Below are 18,598 nucleotides of genomic sequence, written 5' to 3' on the forward strand. Positions count from 1 at the left end.
GTGGTAGAAGGCAGACAAAACATTATGTTGTCCACTTGGGCCTTTCCAAACAGCTGCTGTCAGTGTGGAAAACAACTTACTATTCTTTCTTAAGGATGTGAAAAAACCTCCTTGCTAGAGCCCTTCTATTGGGTGTGTGCACCAGGTCCTCCTTTGGCTCATGAGTATGGAGGGAAGAAGAAAAGAAGGACCTGACAGCTGTTGCTCTTGGCATCAGGATGCCCCAGTGGACTTCTCATTTCCTGGAGCCTGGGTGCACTCAGCTGGGCGCTCACAGGGTCAGTGGGGATCGCACTGCCGCTGCACCCGTCACCTTCACGTCCAGTCCAAACCGGGATGTTTTAAAATTGATGAATTTTCTCCCATGTGCTCTTACTAACATGACTCAGAGACCTCTAATGAAGCATACATGAAAACAGCAAGTTGTTACAACCCTTGTTTTCCTGGGGTATTTGGTTTGTTGTGCAAGGTTTCCTAAGTGAGGGAGAGAAACAGTGTGTTACATGGAAACGTCAAGTATTTCTCTAAAAACCACCGGCCGGTGCAAAGAATCCACTTAAAACATATAACCAAATGTTATTTAATATTTTAAAAAGTAACACAATCCAAAATGGATATTTCACACAACACTACATAAACAACATGAACACAATATTACCATATGGAGGGACTTTCAAATATAGACTTACAAAAATCCCTGTCCTTTTTTTTCCTTTAAATTATTATACTAAGCATGACAAGTAATCATCATTTACAATATGGTACACTGACACAATAAAAACCATGTTACAAATGTGCTGTTATAAATCAGTAACGTTAGGGAAGACATTTCATGAACTGCAATTATTTCATATGAAATACTATACAATATAAACAGAACATCCATCTTGGATGACCTTTACAGCAACCAGAGACCAAGTTAACTTCTTAATTATTTTTTTTTTCAGTGCAAACACATTTATACAAGGCAGTCTTGGCTGCAAAACTCCCTTCTAACATACAGTAAGTCCCACTTGCATTTATTAACTCATTTAAACCTAATGCAACAGCCACATTCAGTCACTCACAGAAAATTACCTGCAGAATTATGATCCCTTTAAACTTAAATTTCCTCCACATATAAAAGTAACATCTGTGCCAATTACTCCAAGGGCCCTTTCATACTTCTGGGTGGGTGTCCTTTGGGTGGCTCTAACTGCTATACAACACGAAGGCAGGCATTCCGCACGAAAGATCGCCCTTCCGAGGTGGGATACACGCGGTAGCTGTCGCAGCATCCTGGCTGGCTGGCTGTGCCCAGGCTGCCCTTCCAGAGCCAGGTGCGTGTAAGTGACCTTCTGCTCCTTCTCTGCACTTAGTGTCTCGGGGCAGGGGGAGGAACACGGAAACCCTCAGCTCAGAACTGAGCTTCAATGGAGTTAACGACCCATTCCCATCTCTGTCAGATCCGCAGGAGATCAGGGGAGTTACGACAGATTTGCACCTGCATAAACCACCATTTAGAGCGCCGCTATATAAGAAGTGTGATAGTCCCGTTTTCTTCTAGCACCAGCTTGGCTTTTGGTGGGTCCACTGCATGCTTCTCATGCAGTAACGATGCACTTTACTTATGCTGGGGGGAACATTTTAGATATATACCCTTTTTTTTAAAGAATTTTGTAAAAAATATAACATTTCTCTCTAATACTGTACAGTTTTCTTCAGAAGAGCAAAGAGAATTGTAAACCGTGGGTGCGACACCAGATTAGGACTGCTATTTGCCTTCTCAGCATCATAATTTGAACAACTGTGTTAGGAAAAGCTCTGTGAAATGTATTTGAAAAACAAATTTCTAATTGAAATAACTGCTTCTAAAACCACCACTGGCAGTACTCATGTGACGGAAAACTTGGTTGGTTTTGGCACTGCTAATCCAAGAGTCTTTGCAGGACTGCAAAGTAGTTTCTCTGTTACTTAAACTGAAGGTATGAAAGAGTAACTTCAGAGTACAAACAGTAAACACTTTGGTTAACCCTTAATCCAGTAACTTTGAGAAAGCAACTGATTAATAAACTATCCCGCAGACTCTTGGCCTTCATGTTTTCCAATGTGCCTGGACATTAAGCAGGGCCAGTGAACCCTACCTACTCCATTGGCTTGCCAGGCTTAGCTGGTACCATGACAAGTGCTTCGAGGCCCTCAGGCAAAAAGGTGTGATGTAAGTGCCAAGTATTATCCGTGTTTATGATGCCCTCTGAATACTGATTTGCTTGTTCTCTTTTCTAATAACAACTACTGCTGGCAAGCACTTAGGCCATGGTTTTCATTAAAATATTTGTTTTCCAATACATTTTACTTCTTAAAGTTGAATGAACATTGTTTTGCGCATAGCAGACGTTTTACAGTGGTGCAAGAAGCCAAATGGCTAATGATTTCTTACATTTTTTTTTAACTGAAACCCTTAAAATGGCAAAATTAGCTCAACTGATGATTGTGTATTAATTTGCATCAGAATAATGGTACTAGGTTTGCTGAAAGATGTTCATAAATCAGGATTTGTATATAAATGTGATCTGCTTAGGTTCAACTGCCACTTTCTTCCTTTGGTTTTTGGAAAAATCCTTCTTGCTTTCCTCCTGAAAGGTGGCTTGTTGCAGCTGGCTACTTTTCAAAAGCCAGCTTGATTTTTCTTGGAAACTCGCCCATGTTCTTTGAACAACAGGCACATACCTTGAGTAGGGACCCTAATACTGCTCCCAGCAAAGTCAATTAAAGGCTGTTGGTAATTTCCATAGGAGCAAGCATTTCAGATGCACACAGCCTAGAGAACAGTGTTTATCATTAAAGGAAGAGCTGTTTTAACACCCTTGCCAGTTCAGAGAAACCATGACCTGGTATGTTGACAAAGATGGAGGCAGAATAGGGCCCACAGTATTTGAAGGCTGCCAAGAAAATACTCAGAGTGTCTTCTGTTAAACCCCAAACCGTCAATCATATTTCACAGACTGCAGATGTTCCTAATTTGCTAAATTACAAATACATTTTCAAGTTCTACCAGGCAGAAATTTCAGCAGTAACTGGGGAGAGGATAGAAGGTTTCAGCCTTCTTTTCACTTTTACCCCAATTATGCAGCCTTGTCAAAGTCTTAAAGTGACTCATCTAAAAGCCAGATTTTTAATATTGTAGAAGGAAACTGTGGCAATGGAGACATGATGACTTCATATGCAAGCATTGACACACAAGAGAACGCCATGACCTAATGCTTCAAAGTTTTTAACCTTGCTTTGTACAATACACTTTTCATGTTGCTGCATTTCATCAAATTCATGGAGGTAGTTATATGTGTAAAAAAAATTACCATAAAAGTAACATGTTGTATTATAATAATACATATTAAGTGTGCAAAATGCCGACAGATTTGTGTTGACCCTTTACAGTTGAACACAACACAGATTCAACCTAATCTAATTCTGTAAACCTTTAAATTGATACATTAGAAGAAGAATGATAGATAAGCAACCACGTAATACAAGGCTATGATTTCATCAAAGGATTAGGGTGACATAAAGCACTCAAGCTCCACTCTTGTGGCTTTGTTACTAGAACCTCAAGATGGAATTTCCTTATATTCCATTGTTGATATTAAAAGGAAAAAGAAAAATAAAATTCAAGATTAGAACGTTTCTATTTGAAACTTCTGTTTACATTCCATATTCCAAGAGTCACATTAATATTGGTACAATGCCATGTCAACATTAATATGACATTTATGTTGTCTGCTGGTCTCTGGAAACTTTAGGAAATATCATACTACACAGTCTATAGGTATGTACCATCACATTTTGTTGGAATTATGTCTTCTGTACAACCAGCTGCCTGCATAAATTCTGATTAGTTTATGACAAATACCTCTCCCAAAGGTGAAATTTGTTCCTGCTGTTCACATTTTAATGCTGCCGTTAGTACTTCAGATCATCACTGTAAATTTCTTTATCGTTTCGACATTTTTATTTACTGAATTGATACATACTACTGATGTCAGAGCTCATCTTGGAAACAAAATCACAGTCAGCCACTGCATAGTATATAACAATTCCCCACAAAAACTCTGACTGTACAGTTTGCATGAAATAAGTACGGCTGGAGTTACATATTGATTAATAAGATGCGTCATGCAAAGCATTATATGGTAATTAGAGCACATCTTGGAAGGTATGATAAGGCAGAAGGCTAAAGGCCAAGTGACTTTGATAACCAACCAAAAGCACAATAATTTTCTTTATGTGCACTGAAAGGTCTTATTGCTCCTATGAAATGGAAATTATACAGTGAAATCAAGGAAAACAGACCTGTGCATTGACTGGGTGTTCTTGACAGAACGGGAAACTGATTGTGTCCAGGGTTAGAAAGCCATTTTATAAGTAAATGAGCGATATCCAACTGTGTAACATAAGGCTTCTGATGACAATGGAGAACATGAGTGAAGCTCAAATGACATTGTGTACAGAGTAATACATGTCACCAGAACCTGATGAAAATACTGGTTTTTAGTACATATAGCTGGGTTTCATACCTGTGTACTACAAGAGCTAGACAATGTAAATGTCGCTTTTCTTTGCAACAATTTGGGCTGTTGAACATTTTAGTACCTTTGTTATTCTTCCACCAATTCATCTGTTTTGATTAAAAAAAAAGAAAAGAAAAAAGTTAAATTTGAAGTCAGTTTGTTCCACTATCAGGTTGCATGAGTAACAGAGCAGAATGTGATCCTACACCTACAAATTACTCTTGGAATTTAGCTATCCTTAGAAGTTACTCTGCGGTAATTAACATGGTACTAATTACTTTGAAGTAACAGTTTAGGGGAAAGCAATTAGGATATATCATATGAACAGAACTCAGATTTCTACTGCCAACCATGTGGACACATTTAATTTCTAGAAATCAGATGTGTCCATAAAACGCTAAATTGCAAATAACATCCACAGAATAAAAAGGCCAGAAGTTTATAATTCTCTAAATTTTGTTCTCTGATAATCACTACAATGTATGCTATTTTTAATAGCCTAATTTAGGCATTCTATTTAATAAGCTACATAAAATAGATTTATGTCCTTCCACTAGAAAGAAATCAATTCTTCAGGCCATACTTGTCATTTATATCATAAAGAATATTTTTGCTCCAAGAAATTAGTTATCCTGACTCCTATATTAATGGCAAGTTGCAATACCAGAAGTGACACAAGAATTAGATTATCTTTTTAAAATACTTGATTTATACTGAAGACATTTGTTGTATTTTGTGTCACTCCACATTGTGGCTTCATGACAGTTATAACTTCCCCTTCCCTCCCCACTCCCCCCTCTATGCAAAGGCCCACCTCCTCATTTGTGACTACTGAAGGTCAAGTATCATGTCTCATTTAAGTAAACATCTCTCATACTTTTGAAACACAAAGCAGAAGTGCCTCCCTTCCCACCCTCCATACTTGGAAAAAAACAAAACAAACCCCAAACTTCTTTTTACTCGCTTAAATGGGTATTTGCAGAACTGTGTCACAAAAACGCACAGTGAAAATGACTGATTAGTATTAATAATTCACAGATAGAGCTGAGGTCATCACTTGTCATGTTTGGCATTGTTTTTCCTCATGGTGATCCTGCCTGGTTACTTTCAGCAGTGGCTCAGTTTCTGAAGCAAAAAACGATCAACTCTGCAGCAGAGTTTAGCCTCTGACCAGGGGCATCACACATCTGTGGCATTTTTTTAAAATGAAGTTGGCAACTGCATGGACATTGAAAATGCAGATTTACACTTACAGTGTCTAGACTTTCATATATGTGCTCAGTTACAAGTAAGTGAAGGAAAAAGTGTACATATTATCCCTACTGCTATTCTGTTGCTACAGAGCCGCAAATGTGAAAAGCGATACCTTGAAATAAAGATTTCTTTGTTGCCCCTAGTCTACATAGCAGCACAGTTTAAGTAAACACTAAAACTGTGGTTGAGATGCATTTTTTTATTTTCCCCCAAAGATGTAAACATCAGTCCCAGTGTCGTAAACTTTGCTGTATAGAACAAGACAGAAGATCTGAGGCAGGATGACTATCAGACACTAGTGACAGAAGCTTGCAGGCAGTTAGCAGGTTTCTGCAGTTTCTCAGCTTCACTTGTGGGTGGGTCTGCAGTGGCTCGGAAGTTGAATGTTGGGCCCGCGCCACCATGTGCAGGGCTCAGAGCTGGGTTCTGACGTCTGTTGCTTTCAACAATACTTGAAGTGTTGGATGCCAGGCTCTCACGAGTACTAGAACGGAAAAGAAATATGTATACATGCTCATATACAACATGCCTATATATCTATGACCAGACAGGAAAGGAGAATAGAGTGTTTTATAATAGGCTTCCTGTGTTTGTATGTAATGTCACATCAATGAACCATCTCATTTTGACAGTACACATATGTTTCTCCAAAATGCGTTCCAGAGGTACTCAGCAGTCATCATACTGTAACACAGGCATAGCACTAAGCAGAGCTGAAGCTGTCACACAAACTGGAAGCTGAACCAGTACCAAGCATCTGGATTTTTCACTCAAGGAAATAGCTTCCATTTTGCATATGGAATATATTAATTTTCTTCCCTGACTGATGCATTTTTGCAACATAACTTCATCAAATCAGCTCTGTGATTAGGCAGAGCTAGGAGAGCAATCATGTAACACAGCTTCCTTTATTGTCTCCTATTCATGTTTTTGTACACAAAATATTAACTAAAAAGGGTACTTTACATTAAACCCACAATACTTCTAAATACAACACTTACAATTTTGCTTTGAAGCTGAAGCAACTGCAACTGATAAGATGCTGATAAATCTTAACTACCTTGTCTGTGATCATGCCCTACACAACAACTAGTGCTGCTATTTCATTCATTAAATGGACAACATTCTTTCAGTTCTAACATGTCAGTTATCCATGGGAGGGACAAGACACTGAGCACTTTTAAAGACTAAACCTTTTAATGATACATTTAATTATGTACATAGAGGAGCCTGTAGTCTTTTTAAAAGATAGTTTTTAAAAATCTCAGCCAACATATGCTACGGCTAGTTTTACCACTGCTACTTCTTGTTATCTTTCCGCTCTTAATATTTTTTCATCTCCAAAGAATGTGTTCTTGTGCAGACAGATTTGTCTTAAAAACAGTCATGTGGCCCTGGATTATGTATACTTCCCTACTTCTTTGCAAAATGACATCACCACTTGCTATGGAGATGCTGACAGAATACATTTAGAAAACTAAATGGGTTTGTTAAATAAGAACTAGAAACAAAGATACTAATGACAGAATTTCATAGTCAGTTTAAAATCAACCTAAATTTACCTGCTACTGAAAGGGGCAGCTCTTGCCTGCCTTGTGTGGACCTGACCCTGCCACATGTTCCTGCTGCTTCCCTGATGCTGAGCCTTGCAGCCAGCCAGATCAGGGACTGCTCTCAGTTAAATACTAGCCCTAAGAAGAAAGAAAAGAACAACAAAAAGATAAAAAAAATTAGTACTAGCATCAGAGGAAGAGTAGGAATGAACACCTTTGGATGTGGCAGGGGAGAAATGTCAGTGCATGGCATAGGGGAAGGAAGAAACAACTTGTTTAGCTGTAGGGAGATTTAAATCATCTTAAGCTGACTGAATCTGGAAAATCAATAATGCTTTTATGAAAACTCCCATCTATCTTTTAAATTGGTCAAATTGGTTCTGATGGTCTTCTGCCAATTATCACCTTATTGTCAGTACTTCTAAACAGCTATGATGGCTGACACACAGAGCAAGAGATCTCTTAGCTGCAATGACGTGTGCACTTCTGTTTCTCAGTTTTTGATTCCCCTCCCTCTGCTTCTTAATGAAAATAGATGCAACCTTTGTTTTTCTGAGATCATTCAGTATTATATCATTCTTTACGGGACCACGAATTCCAGATCTTCACACATTTTCAATTCCGGTATTACAAACTGACCATTACAATATGTATAAGCAAAGACTGCAGTGAGAATTTTGCATGCAGAGTAATGCTAAGATTAGCTCTTTCTTTAGGTGACAAAAGAGCAGCAGTATTACATAAGCTCTAAAAATAAAGGAAAAAATTAATATTGACATCTAAGTTTTATGATATATACAACTTGCATAGAAGCAAAAAACAAAATACTTTGAAGTTGTCTTCCCAATGGTGATGTGTTCACAACTTAACACACAAAATAACTGAAGTCAAATGACCATTGTAAATCTTTTTAACTGCACCCTGGGTTTTAGGTTTTTTTTTCTGTTTGTTTGGGGTTTTTTAATGCCCCTTTTTTAATTTATCACACTTTAAAAATATACTTTTTCTTTCACATTGTGGAACTGGTAGTTTTGAGTCCCAAAGCAACACTGTACATTTCAGTTTAAATGAAAATATACCACTGCTAGAAGAGTATACTTGAGGAATATCACTACATGCACATCCTGTTCTTTTATTCTTCCCTAGGCATCTGCTAATGGACACTGTCAGATCTAGGTGAATCTTACCAGATGGATGCTGAGTGGCTTTTTCGTATTTCCTGAAAAAGGGTTGTGCAGTACATTTTTGTTATAAGGTAGGAAAGTAAAACAGGATTGCAATTATAGCCAAAGTGCTGAATTCACCCTCAGCTCAATATATTTTTATAGACTAATACCAAGAAGTGACTGAAACTCAGCAAAATTATCCAATTTGATAATTTTGATGCAAAGCTTATGGAAAAGCCTTTGAAATATCCAGACTATCCATTGGTCTTACAAAACAAATGTGCAACAAAACCACACAAAATGTTGGATTTTTTTTTCTTTTTAAAAAAAGCTTACTTTATGTGGCCTTGCCAAAAAAAAGGCATTTGTTAATAATAGTAAAATAAAAGAGATGCATAGAACACAATGATTATTAAAAGCTGCTTATCTGTTTTCCTTTTCATCTAAACAAAGTGGTATAGCAGCACTAAATCCAGTATGCTCGGCATGTTCTGTTCTCTTGCTAAGTTTAACATTAACAGCTTTTGTGTAAATAACTAGGGAATGAAATGTTTGCCTTTGCATTAACCAGAGACATACACCTGATATTCAGCTCGCATAAGTAGTCTAAGAACTGATTTTTATCCAGTCAACATCCTATCCTGAAGGTGAAATGCACTCTGCAGAGTGAGTCAGGCTGTGCAAGAATGAACCACCACCACACACTCCCCCACAAAAACTGACTGCATGTATAGCACTTCAGCTAAAAGAAGAGATTACATTTAAAAAAGAACAGTGCAAATCGCCCGATACAACAGTTGTATGTGAGAAAGATGCCAAGCATCTGCAGAACAATCTGTAACAAGAACAAACTCAAAACCTTCTGAAGTTTCTTTTTTAAGGTGGGCTCACAGTAAGTGGTACAATTTACTCAAATTATTTTTCAAACTTTTTACTCAGGAAAATGAAACATATGTTAAAAAAGCCAGCTCTAGTTTGATAATCACTGCATGCTGCAGCAGGCCCAGTAACTGCTGCCTTGTCATTAACATCAAGTGGGAGTAGCCATGTGATGTGACTTTAACTGAAAATGAAATTCAGTCCTGTGTAGAAGCAGGAAATGCTTCGTGTGCCTTTCTGAGAGCCTTCACTAGAGATTAAAAAAATAAAGTAACTCTGAGGAATAAGAACACCTTGCGGGGGGGGGAGAGGGAAGGGAGGGTGGACACAACATACCAGCAAAGAATACCCCCAAAACCGCAATTTGCTTTCACCTAATACAAATCCAGTCTTGGAGGTTTTATTTTTAAACACAGACAATAAATAATTTAAGCTTAAGTAAAACACTATAAAAGAATTACTACTGTAAATTATTTCTGTGCTTGTGGAGTCACTGTTCTGAACTCTGATGGGTTGCTATCCAGGGCAAACAAAGCCAGTCAAGCTCCATCCCAGTAGGGACCTAGGACTGTCAAAGGTCAGAGAGAAGGAAGAAGGCTTGTGTGGAGGATTCTGAACCTGAAAATGAGCTTGAGAAATCTCCAGGACAGGGAACACACTCCTCCCTATGCCTGTAAGACTCCTAGCACACTGAGACTTCCATGACACCTGCGATCCCTGAAATGGAAATGACTAACCAGCACCACCACACACAAGCATCTAGACTCTTTCCCCAAATATCTTAGAAGCATAGCACCCCCCTTGCTGCTGATGCAGTGCTGGGCCACTTCTGAAGTTCAAATATCCTGAGCACTTTCAGCCCTGTGGGGAAAGTGGCTTCTCCAGTCTCAACAGTTTGCAATGGTGACAGAAACACTTCCAAAAATTGTCAGAAAAGAAACAAAATGCCCAAACACAAACCAATCATCACGGCTTTTGTTCTGGTTTATTGGTTGGCGGTTTATTTTTTTTGTCTGAGCCAAAGATTATGCTGCTTAGTCATGTCTAGTCCTCCGATTATTCCTGATAGTATCTTAGAGGGAAAGGGAAGGGGGAAGTATGCAGCAGCTCATCCCATCTACTCTAAATGCAAACACAAGTTCAATACAGAAAAAAAAGGATGCAAGGGAGTTTTCAGCAAACACAAAAACTAATACAGAGTCAGTGCTGCAATGGATACTGGCTGCTTACACTGAAACCCACACATCTGAATGGCAGATTCTAGAGCTGTAGAAAACACTGTCTGAAAACATGTGAAATTGTTTAATATGGCCCTATGTTCTGTCACCAATATCACACACACATATACTTATAAATGGAATTTTCTAGTCTGCAAAGCTGCAATGAATGTGGCAGTCCTACCGTGGAGAGTTGAACCCGCTGTCCACAGTAATGCTGCTGCTGTCCATGCTGTCCAGGCGGGCTGAGTGAGTGGCTCTCTGGTTGTTGCTATTGTCTGTTTCCTTTGGGGTGAGAAGAGTGAGATTCTTCTCAAACTTCCGCTGCAAATCCCTCTCCTTTTCTCTCTCTAGGAGCCACTGCATCGTACCAACATCATCCCTGTTCTTTTCGTCCTCGGCATTTTTGTTGGTTCCTTCCTCTGAGTCATCATCATCAGATACGTTGTAGTAGTCGAAGGAGGCCTCCTGGTTTCCAGTTGTCTCTTGCTGTCTCTGTGAAACAGGCATGACTTGTGTAACTGAGGTTACTATCGCTTGTTCAAGTTTCTCACATCTGACTGGCAATGTATCAGAGGGGGTCTTTTGATGGGGCTTTAGTAGGGGTGTGCTAGACTTATGATAACTATTCACAGAAAGAGTGTTGTGCAGAGGTTTAAAGAGTGTATCCTTGCTAAATATTTCTTTCCTTTTATCAAGGCTGCTTGATTCAGCACTATGATGTTGAACAAGCCGCCCATTTGCAATCACCTCTGGAGTTTGTCCAGAAATTACTGAACCACTGCTTGGGCCCTTTGGGGACTCCTCTTTGTGCACCCCAGGCTCCCTAGCAATATGCTGAGATTGTCTTTCTGTGGGAGTAATTTTTTTGAGCCCATCTGTCCCTGTCAGTGTATCATGATCCTCTTTATTCTTTCCCAGTGGTGATGGAGCAGTAAGCACAGTCTCACTGGATGTGTTGCACTGAAAATAGTCATCAACTGCAGATTTTGTTGTGCAGGAGTTGAGCTCACTATATGATGGCAAATTCTCTGTAGGCTTGCTTTGTTCCAATAGGCTACAAGAACTGGGGGTTTCTACACTGCCACTAGCTTTTTCAGGAATGCAAGTCTCTTTGTAGCTTGCAGATGAAATCAGAGCCCTTTGATGACTGAGTGACTGAGATGGCCTTAAGGTACTATCATCAATGTAAGTTTGGCTAGTTGTTTGGTCATCTGGGCTACAGCCTTCACCCATATCTTCAGGTGTGCCTAAAGCAGCTGAGCCCAGAGGTCCCTTGGAGTTATCCATGGACCTAGACCTTTCTTTAGCCTTACTGGACCGCTCATTCCTTGATCTTCTATCCTGTGTATGGCTGTGGCTCCGGTGGACCTTGGAGTGGGAGCTTCCCCTGGAAGGTTCAGGGAAAGGCATTTCAGTTCTTCTTTTGGCCAGCTCACCAGACACATCCCACTCTGGTGTCATGGGAAAGTGAGATTCAATCATGTTAGGATTGCTGTGCATTATAAAATTATCTCCCTTGTGCTCTATTATAAAACAGCCTTCCCGTGGGGATCGAGTCAAGGGATCAAAGAACTCATATTCCCTTTCAGCAGGTATATCCAAATGAGAGCCATCTGATGGGTCTCCTTTGGACACCCGAGTTTTGCTGTGTGACCTCGATTTCCCATGAGACTTTCTGTGATTCCTGCTCTTTTTACTTCGTCCACTGTGGTGAGCTGAAGATCCTGCTTTGCTTCGTTGAGCTTTTTCTTCTTCAAGTTTCTTCATTAGTGCAGTGTGCCTCATTACATTTTCCACAGTCAAGTCTGGGTTAATGCGCCTGATAATCTCCATTTCTACCTCTCTAGGTATAGTAGTAGGAGTGTCCTCGTCCCTTAGCGGCCACTCCTCTGGAGGAAACTGGGCAGAGAAATTTGCCAACTGTTTTGTCTTGTCCTTCTTAAAACTTAACCGGAATAATTTGAGTCCGAATTTCTTAGACTGCTTTTCTACATCCTTAGGCTTTGTGAGTGTCTCCGCTTTATATGAAAAATTGACAGTACTTTTACTTTTCTCAGTAGGTGGGACTTGACATAATGAAGGAGGACAGTATGAGTCTTTACAGTCTTTTGCTGATTTCCTCTGTAGGGTAGATGCATGCATGCTGTGCATGTCTTCTCTGCAACAATGGCAGGAGTCGCAGTGGTTTTTGGGTAGTGTTCGGTCCCTGACGCATCCCGAGGTGGAGGGAGTTATAGTTCCTTGTTGTGGGGAGGTACATTGAGACCTGTCAGGTATCCTCTCATCCAAATGGTACCATTTACTGTTAGTTCGTATGAGAGATGGTGTTATAAAGTAAGTCTGTGGGGTTACAATGAAATAGCCATCTGGAGTTGGGTATATTTTCCTCTCCCGTACAAGCATATTCAAGGTATGTCGAAGGATTTCTGGACTGGGTGTTGGAACTCCTAGAAATGACAGTAAACATATATCAGGGAGTACATAAAACCATACAGGAGGACTCTCTGGCTCCTCCCTCCCCAACAAAAAACTGGTTTTCCCAATGTGAAAGCTGGAATATGATGAAAAAACAACTCCACTAAAGCATTTTGTTAGGCATTCTCTTGTCTGTTTGTTTTCTCATTTATCTCTTACACTTCAGACATGTCAATTATTAATTAAATAGAAAGGAGGCCATTAATGGAGTGTTAAAAAGAAAAAAAAAAGAGAGAGAGAGAGAACTTCTAGTCACTTCCATTCTGCAGGTGACCTTAAGATACAAGATGGAATTACTGGAAGCCAAAGGGTGTCAGGGGAAACATTTCACTTTTCTTCTTCTTCCAATTGAATATTTATATCCCAGTTCACCAGAACTATTTATTATAATGCCCAGTCACGTGTACAACAGTGGTTGTTACTCTGGATGTCTAAACTGTTTTTCCACATAAGAATACTACATAGAAAAAACCCATTCCCCCAGTCTGTGCCTTTATCACAAACCTGAACAGATTTGTTCATGTTTCAACTATAGCAGCTGATCAAAAAAAAGACACATCCTAAGTGATACGGTTCATCTTACCCAAACAGACTTTTCCACTATGATGGAAGTTATAGATTTAGCTGCTGAAAATTTGCTTCTCAGAGTTACCTGCCTTTCATGTAAGACTTGAGGAACACTCCCTAAAGTACACATATCACATAAGGAGACCAGGACAAGTACGACGACTCTGCATCAATGTCACATCAGCCACATAGTAGATTTGGTATTGTGAGCATGATCCTTCCCACCACCAGTACTCCCACTGGGTTCAATGGTGCAGGACCAAATCTGCTGTGCACAGGATTAAGTTCCATCTAGAGCTGAGGAACAAGAGATTTTTCAAAAGCTTGTTTAAAAAAATCTATTTATGCTGAATAAGAAATAAAAATCCTTCAAAATTTTCAGTGGAAAAAGCTTTCTTCAATCAATACATTCTGTTGACTCAAATGCATTTGAATTTTAAGTTAATGCTGGGTACTGACCTGATTTACATTTTTAGAAGCTGAGAAATTTTTTCTAGATGTTTAGATGGTCTATTTTAAAGTAAAAAAGTAAATATGATTTACTCTGGGTCTTAGTTTTCAACAAAACCAATTAAAAACCAAACAAACCAACAATCTAAAGTAAGTTGAAAGGGACCTCATGAAGTCATCTGGTCAACACCACTACTCATAAGGAGACAAACTCAGTTCCAATTGGTCATGGCCTTGTCAACTCAAACTGACTATCCTAAAGAACAGAAATTCCATGGTATCACATACGTAAAAACATGTCAACAAAGCATATGGTTATCACAAAAATACTTCATGGAAAATTCTCAAGCAGGTGTACTTGTCACATACAGAGTATCTTCAGTGACATGTAGTGTCTGCTCACCAGCTCTTCTCCCACGTGTCAAAGGCTGGAGCCTGCAAGCTCACTGATCTTCCTGTGTTAGCAAGCATGAGGGTGACAGCAAGGGCTCTGGCACTGTGACCAACACACCGTCAAAAGATTAGTGACAAGAAATAGAAAAGTTGTACCAATTCCTTAACTCACCCTCTTCCTTGCTACTGGGTTGCATGCAACATAATAAGTATTCTTATGTCTAGCTTTGAATGTTGTTTGAATTTAGAGACATGACCATACTGCTCATGACCAGTAATATGTGTAACTAAAAATCTTATAATGGAAACAGCAAAGTGTTAGGGCTAGCATGGACACGAGTGAAAGCATTTACAATAGAGAAGGTGTCAGCAAGAAGTACATGGGGCAGTAAATATATTTCATGCATAGTCCACTGATCTGAAAGATTTCAGCTGATCCAGACACAGGAAGTAGAAGAGGTAAAGAAAGGATACAATTTGAGAGAATAACTGAGACTGAAAACTGGAAGAAATATGCAAATGAAATGGAGAATCAGGAATGTGCATTTTCCCCCCTTTTCATGTCGTGTCCACAATTTATGTGATAAACCTAGCAAGACTAACAGAGACCCCCCCAAACTGCTGGATGAGCAAACATGCCAGAAATGGCAACAGATGGGAAAAGCTGAAATCCAAAGAGCTAGGGAAAAAAAAGGACTACTCCTCCCTATTCCACAGTCCTGACTCTCTCTGCAATGAAGAGCAATATGCTGAGCCTCCCCTGGACTGTGAGGCAGTGGTAATTGGCCAGTCCTCCACATGAGCTTTCAGAAAAGCACAGGACATGAAGAGTGATTTCAATTCCTGTAACAACCACCAGTCATCATCTAACCTCTTCAGTCCTGTGGTGTCTGCTTGGGTAATACCACCCCTTTTACATGATGCCCTACATCACCACAAGTGGATGATCCTGAACTCAAACTCATGTGCCTCTTGATACTGCGCTGAAAATGCACTGCAGGGTCCAGTCCTGGTCCAACTGAGATGCACTTGCTGTGAAGCAGCCAATCTCTCTTCCTGTCTCTACACAGACAACCTGACCAATCCTTTGCATTTTCCAGGAGCTTACACAACAAAAGCTCAACACATAACTACCTTTGACCGTGAGAACTTGGTTCTTCATCCTTATTTTGCTTTAAAACTTTTCTTAACATATGGTTACAAAAACATTGGAACAAAAATAAGAGAGAGGAAAACTTTCTCCAGGAGTTTACAGAAAAGTCAGAGAAAGAGATTTAAATGGATCTTCTGATGTTTTACACTAACTTAGGCAAAAATGCACTACAAATATATGGTAAAAATAGTAAACCATAATGACTACAATGTGTTGGGTAAATGAGTCTCTAACACTGGGTGCACAGTACTTACATTAATTGACTAAGTCCTGAGAACAGAGAATGTGCAGATAAATACCATTAGAAAAAAAAAAAAAAGAAGAGTGTGCTTGGGCAGTCAGTGATGCTGTGAAGCTAATTGCATCGGTCTTCTCTCTGGAGCTGGGGACTATCACTTTTATTACTCCCAATATACAGCACATCCCTATGGTTCACTAAGCCAGCAGTGATGATGGTAGATGCAAATGTCTGATACTCAGCATTGCCAGCTAATTCTAGGCCCAAACTCAAATTAGGCTTTCCTCCATGGTGGACAGGAGCATTGATGCTACTGTGGCTCCCACTGCTCCTATTTTAAATACAAATCTCCTGGCTTTCTCAAGACTTTTCTCTTACAGCAACCTGCCCACACCATGTGTATAAGCAACCTATCCCACTGCATTCAAAAGTCTCCTTATGCTCTCCCTTTTTCCATTAAATAGGGACAAGAGGATAAAATCCGGCAGTTTAGAGACTCTAGCATACAAAATACTTCATGACAGCAGTGGTGTTATTTAAGATTATGTAGTGGTTTAATAATTCAAAAGCAGAAACTGTCTGGACACTGAATCATCAGACATGTACATTTTCTGCATCTCAAGAGAGTCTACTATGCCATCCACTGAAGCTTTCAGACAGAAGATTATGTCTTGTTTGCTGCTCACAAAGAACACTGACCTAGAGCGAACTCAGTTAATGTAAAACACTCAGTTTAAGTGCTACATATACATTTCACATATTTAAAGAGTGAACAGTTAGGAAGGTGAATGTCAGAGGAATTTGCCAGCTTTCAGGGATCAGTTTACTTCAAAAGCAGCCTAATGCAATACATAAGCATTTTCTACCCCAGAATTCTGAACACCTTAAAATTATTTTGAGAAGTACATGATCAGAATTGGAGGGAAAAAAAAAGGTGTGTGTGGGAAATCCTTACTAAAGGCAGTATAGACTAAGGCTTGATGCTTTCTTCAGCCAGGCTCATACAGATAAGAGGGGCTGGCTGCCAAACACAGGAACAGAGGTTACATTCTTAGCTCCTTATACTGGATTTAGAAGATTCACTTTTAATGTAAGGGATTTAAACCATGGTCCATAAATTATAAAGTAGGGCTCTACAAACATCTCATTGTTTATTTCTAAGTTAGAGTAATGGGAGCACATGCAGCAGGAGCCCTCTCACTTTTCTAGAAACCTGACAAATAACAAAAGCCACAAATAAGATGCGTATTATCATACAAACTTTTTCAATAAAATAAATTAATGAAAAGTACATCTGAAGTAGTATTTAAATGGTGTTAACTATGCTAAAATTATTTTCTCCTGAGCTGATGCTAAGGCTTAACAAGGGATAAAAGAAATACTCTGATTGGCTCATGAAATACTAGTTAAGGATGTGGAGTGGTTGCTATGTGATGTTATAAATAATTAGCATACCTTATTTCAGATAGAGCCATGGCCCAGATTTATGTCTGCACAATGGCTCAGCAAACTAGAGGGCTAAACTGCAAGTGTTAAGATCCTGCAATGAGGAAAAAGGTTTATTATTCTTAGGCAGCTTGAGAATAGCATTTGGGGTCTTAGGAAATTTATAGACTCCATGAAACGCAGTGAAGCATCTGTTCATTAAAACACAAACAACACAGGCAGACAAGTGCTGCTGCAGGGTGAAATACAGAGAGGTTATGTGACAATGACAGATACATTTACAATGGTAATGGTCTCCTTCCTCTCAGAGCATCAGCACCTAATCAGGAAAATTAAACTATCAGAATATGGGAGAACATCAGATATTTTAAAATAGCCACAGTGAATACAAGGGCTCAAAAAGCCATGTTTGATTTATGAGAGTCTAGACAGACAAGTGAAAAATACCAGTACAAGAAGAGGTTCTGTTTATTGGAAAGGACAATATTTTTGGATAATGCTCCTACACCAAGAGAACATGTATGTTTGCTGTATTAAATGTGTCAGGGCTGGGAGAGAAAGGCATTTTTCTAGAGGGGAAAAACTGAACAACAAGGGGTGGGGTTTTTTTTTCAGATAATTTTCTTTACATTTTGGGAAGTGAGATAGGAAAAACAAGGCTCTCCTTTTTTTAATCTCAGACTTGAGAGATGCACATGTTCATGGCTAGTGGAAAATAAAGAGGCAGCAAGAGACTGTGTGCTAACTTGCCTCAGGCTGCTTCTGAGCAGAGTCTACAAAATAATCCAGCCTGTTGAATTATCTTTGATGCATGGTACTGTCTAGCAAGAATAGCGCAACACACAAGTCATGCTCCCAGGAAACCCCAGGGATGCCCTAATAAATTATCATTTCCACCATACAACAATGGTTATATAAAAATATTGATAGAATCATTGGAAAAATACTTGCAAACCCGACTTGGAAAAAAAAATCAAAATTAGTAAAATGGAATTATAATTGTAAACTTTGCTTTATTTGCATTCTATCCCTTACAACTTTTACTCCTATTTTCAAATCAGCCAAGCATACTCAAAAAAAAACCTGATAAACAAACCCACAAACTGGGACAGAAAGCCAGTATTTACAAAATACACTTGCACAGTACATTTTTCCAAAGCGTGATTATTAAATGTCAGAAGGAATTGTTTATTCCAAACACAGTTCTCAACCCAGCATTATATTTTAAAATCTCAGAATTTAGCCCCAGTTATGGCA

The 18,598-nt window shown here is 39.2% G+C and overlaps 1 protein-coding gene across 7 annotated transcripts in view; it reads right to left on the minus strand.

The window, feature by feature from the left end:
• Positions 1 to 564: 564 nt before the first annotated feature.
• The window catches only part of STOX2 (storkhead box 2), a 129,120-nt gene continuing 111,086 nt past the window's right edge, over positions 565 to 18,598 (minus strand). For 6 of the 7 annotated variants that reach the window (XM_034064898.1, XM_034064904.1, XM_034064901.1 and 3 more), the window contains 2 exons: positions 10,801 to 13,066; positions 565 to 6,285 (listed from right to left, as the gene is read on the minus strand). In XM_034064898.1, the coding sequence (XP_033920789.1) occupies positions 6,090 to 6,285; positions 10,801 to 13,066 (2,462 nt within the window). In that variant the 3' untranslated portion in view covers positions 565 to 6,089. Of the gene's footprint in view, positions 6,286 to 7,363; positions 7,493 to 10,800; positions 13,067 to 18,598 lie in introns of all 7 variants that reach the window. The other variant, XR_004549866.1, reaches the window with a different exon arrangement.

The sequence above is a fragment of the Melopsittacus undulatus genome, chromosome 7 (genome assembly GCF_012275295.1).
Source record: "Melopsittacus undulatus isolate bMelUnd1 chromosome 7, bMelUnd1.mat.Z, whole genome shotgun sequence".
In the NCBI taxonomy this organism is placed as follows: domain Eukaryota; kingdom Metazoa; phylum Chordata; class Aves; order Psittaciformes; family Psittaculidae; genus Melopsittacus; species Melopsittacus undulatus.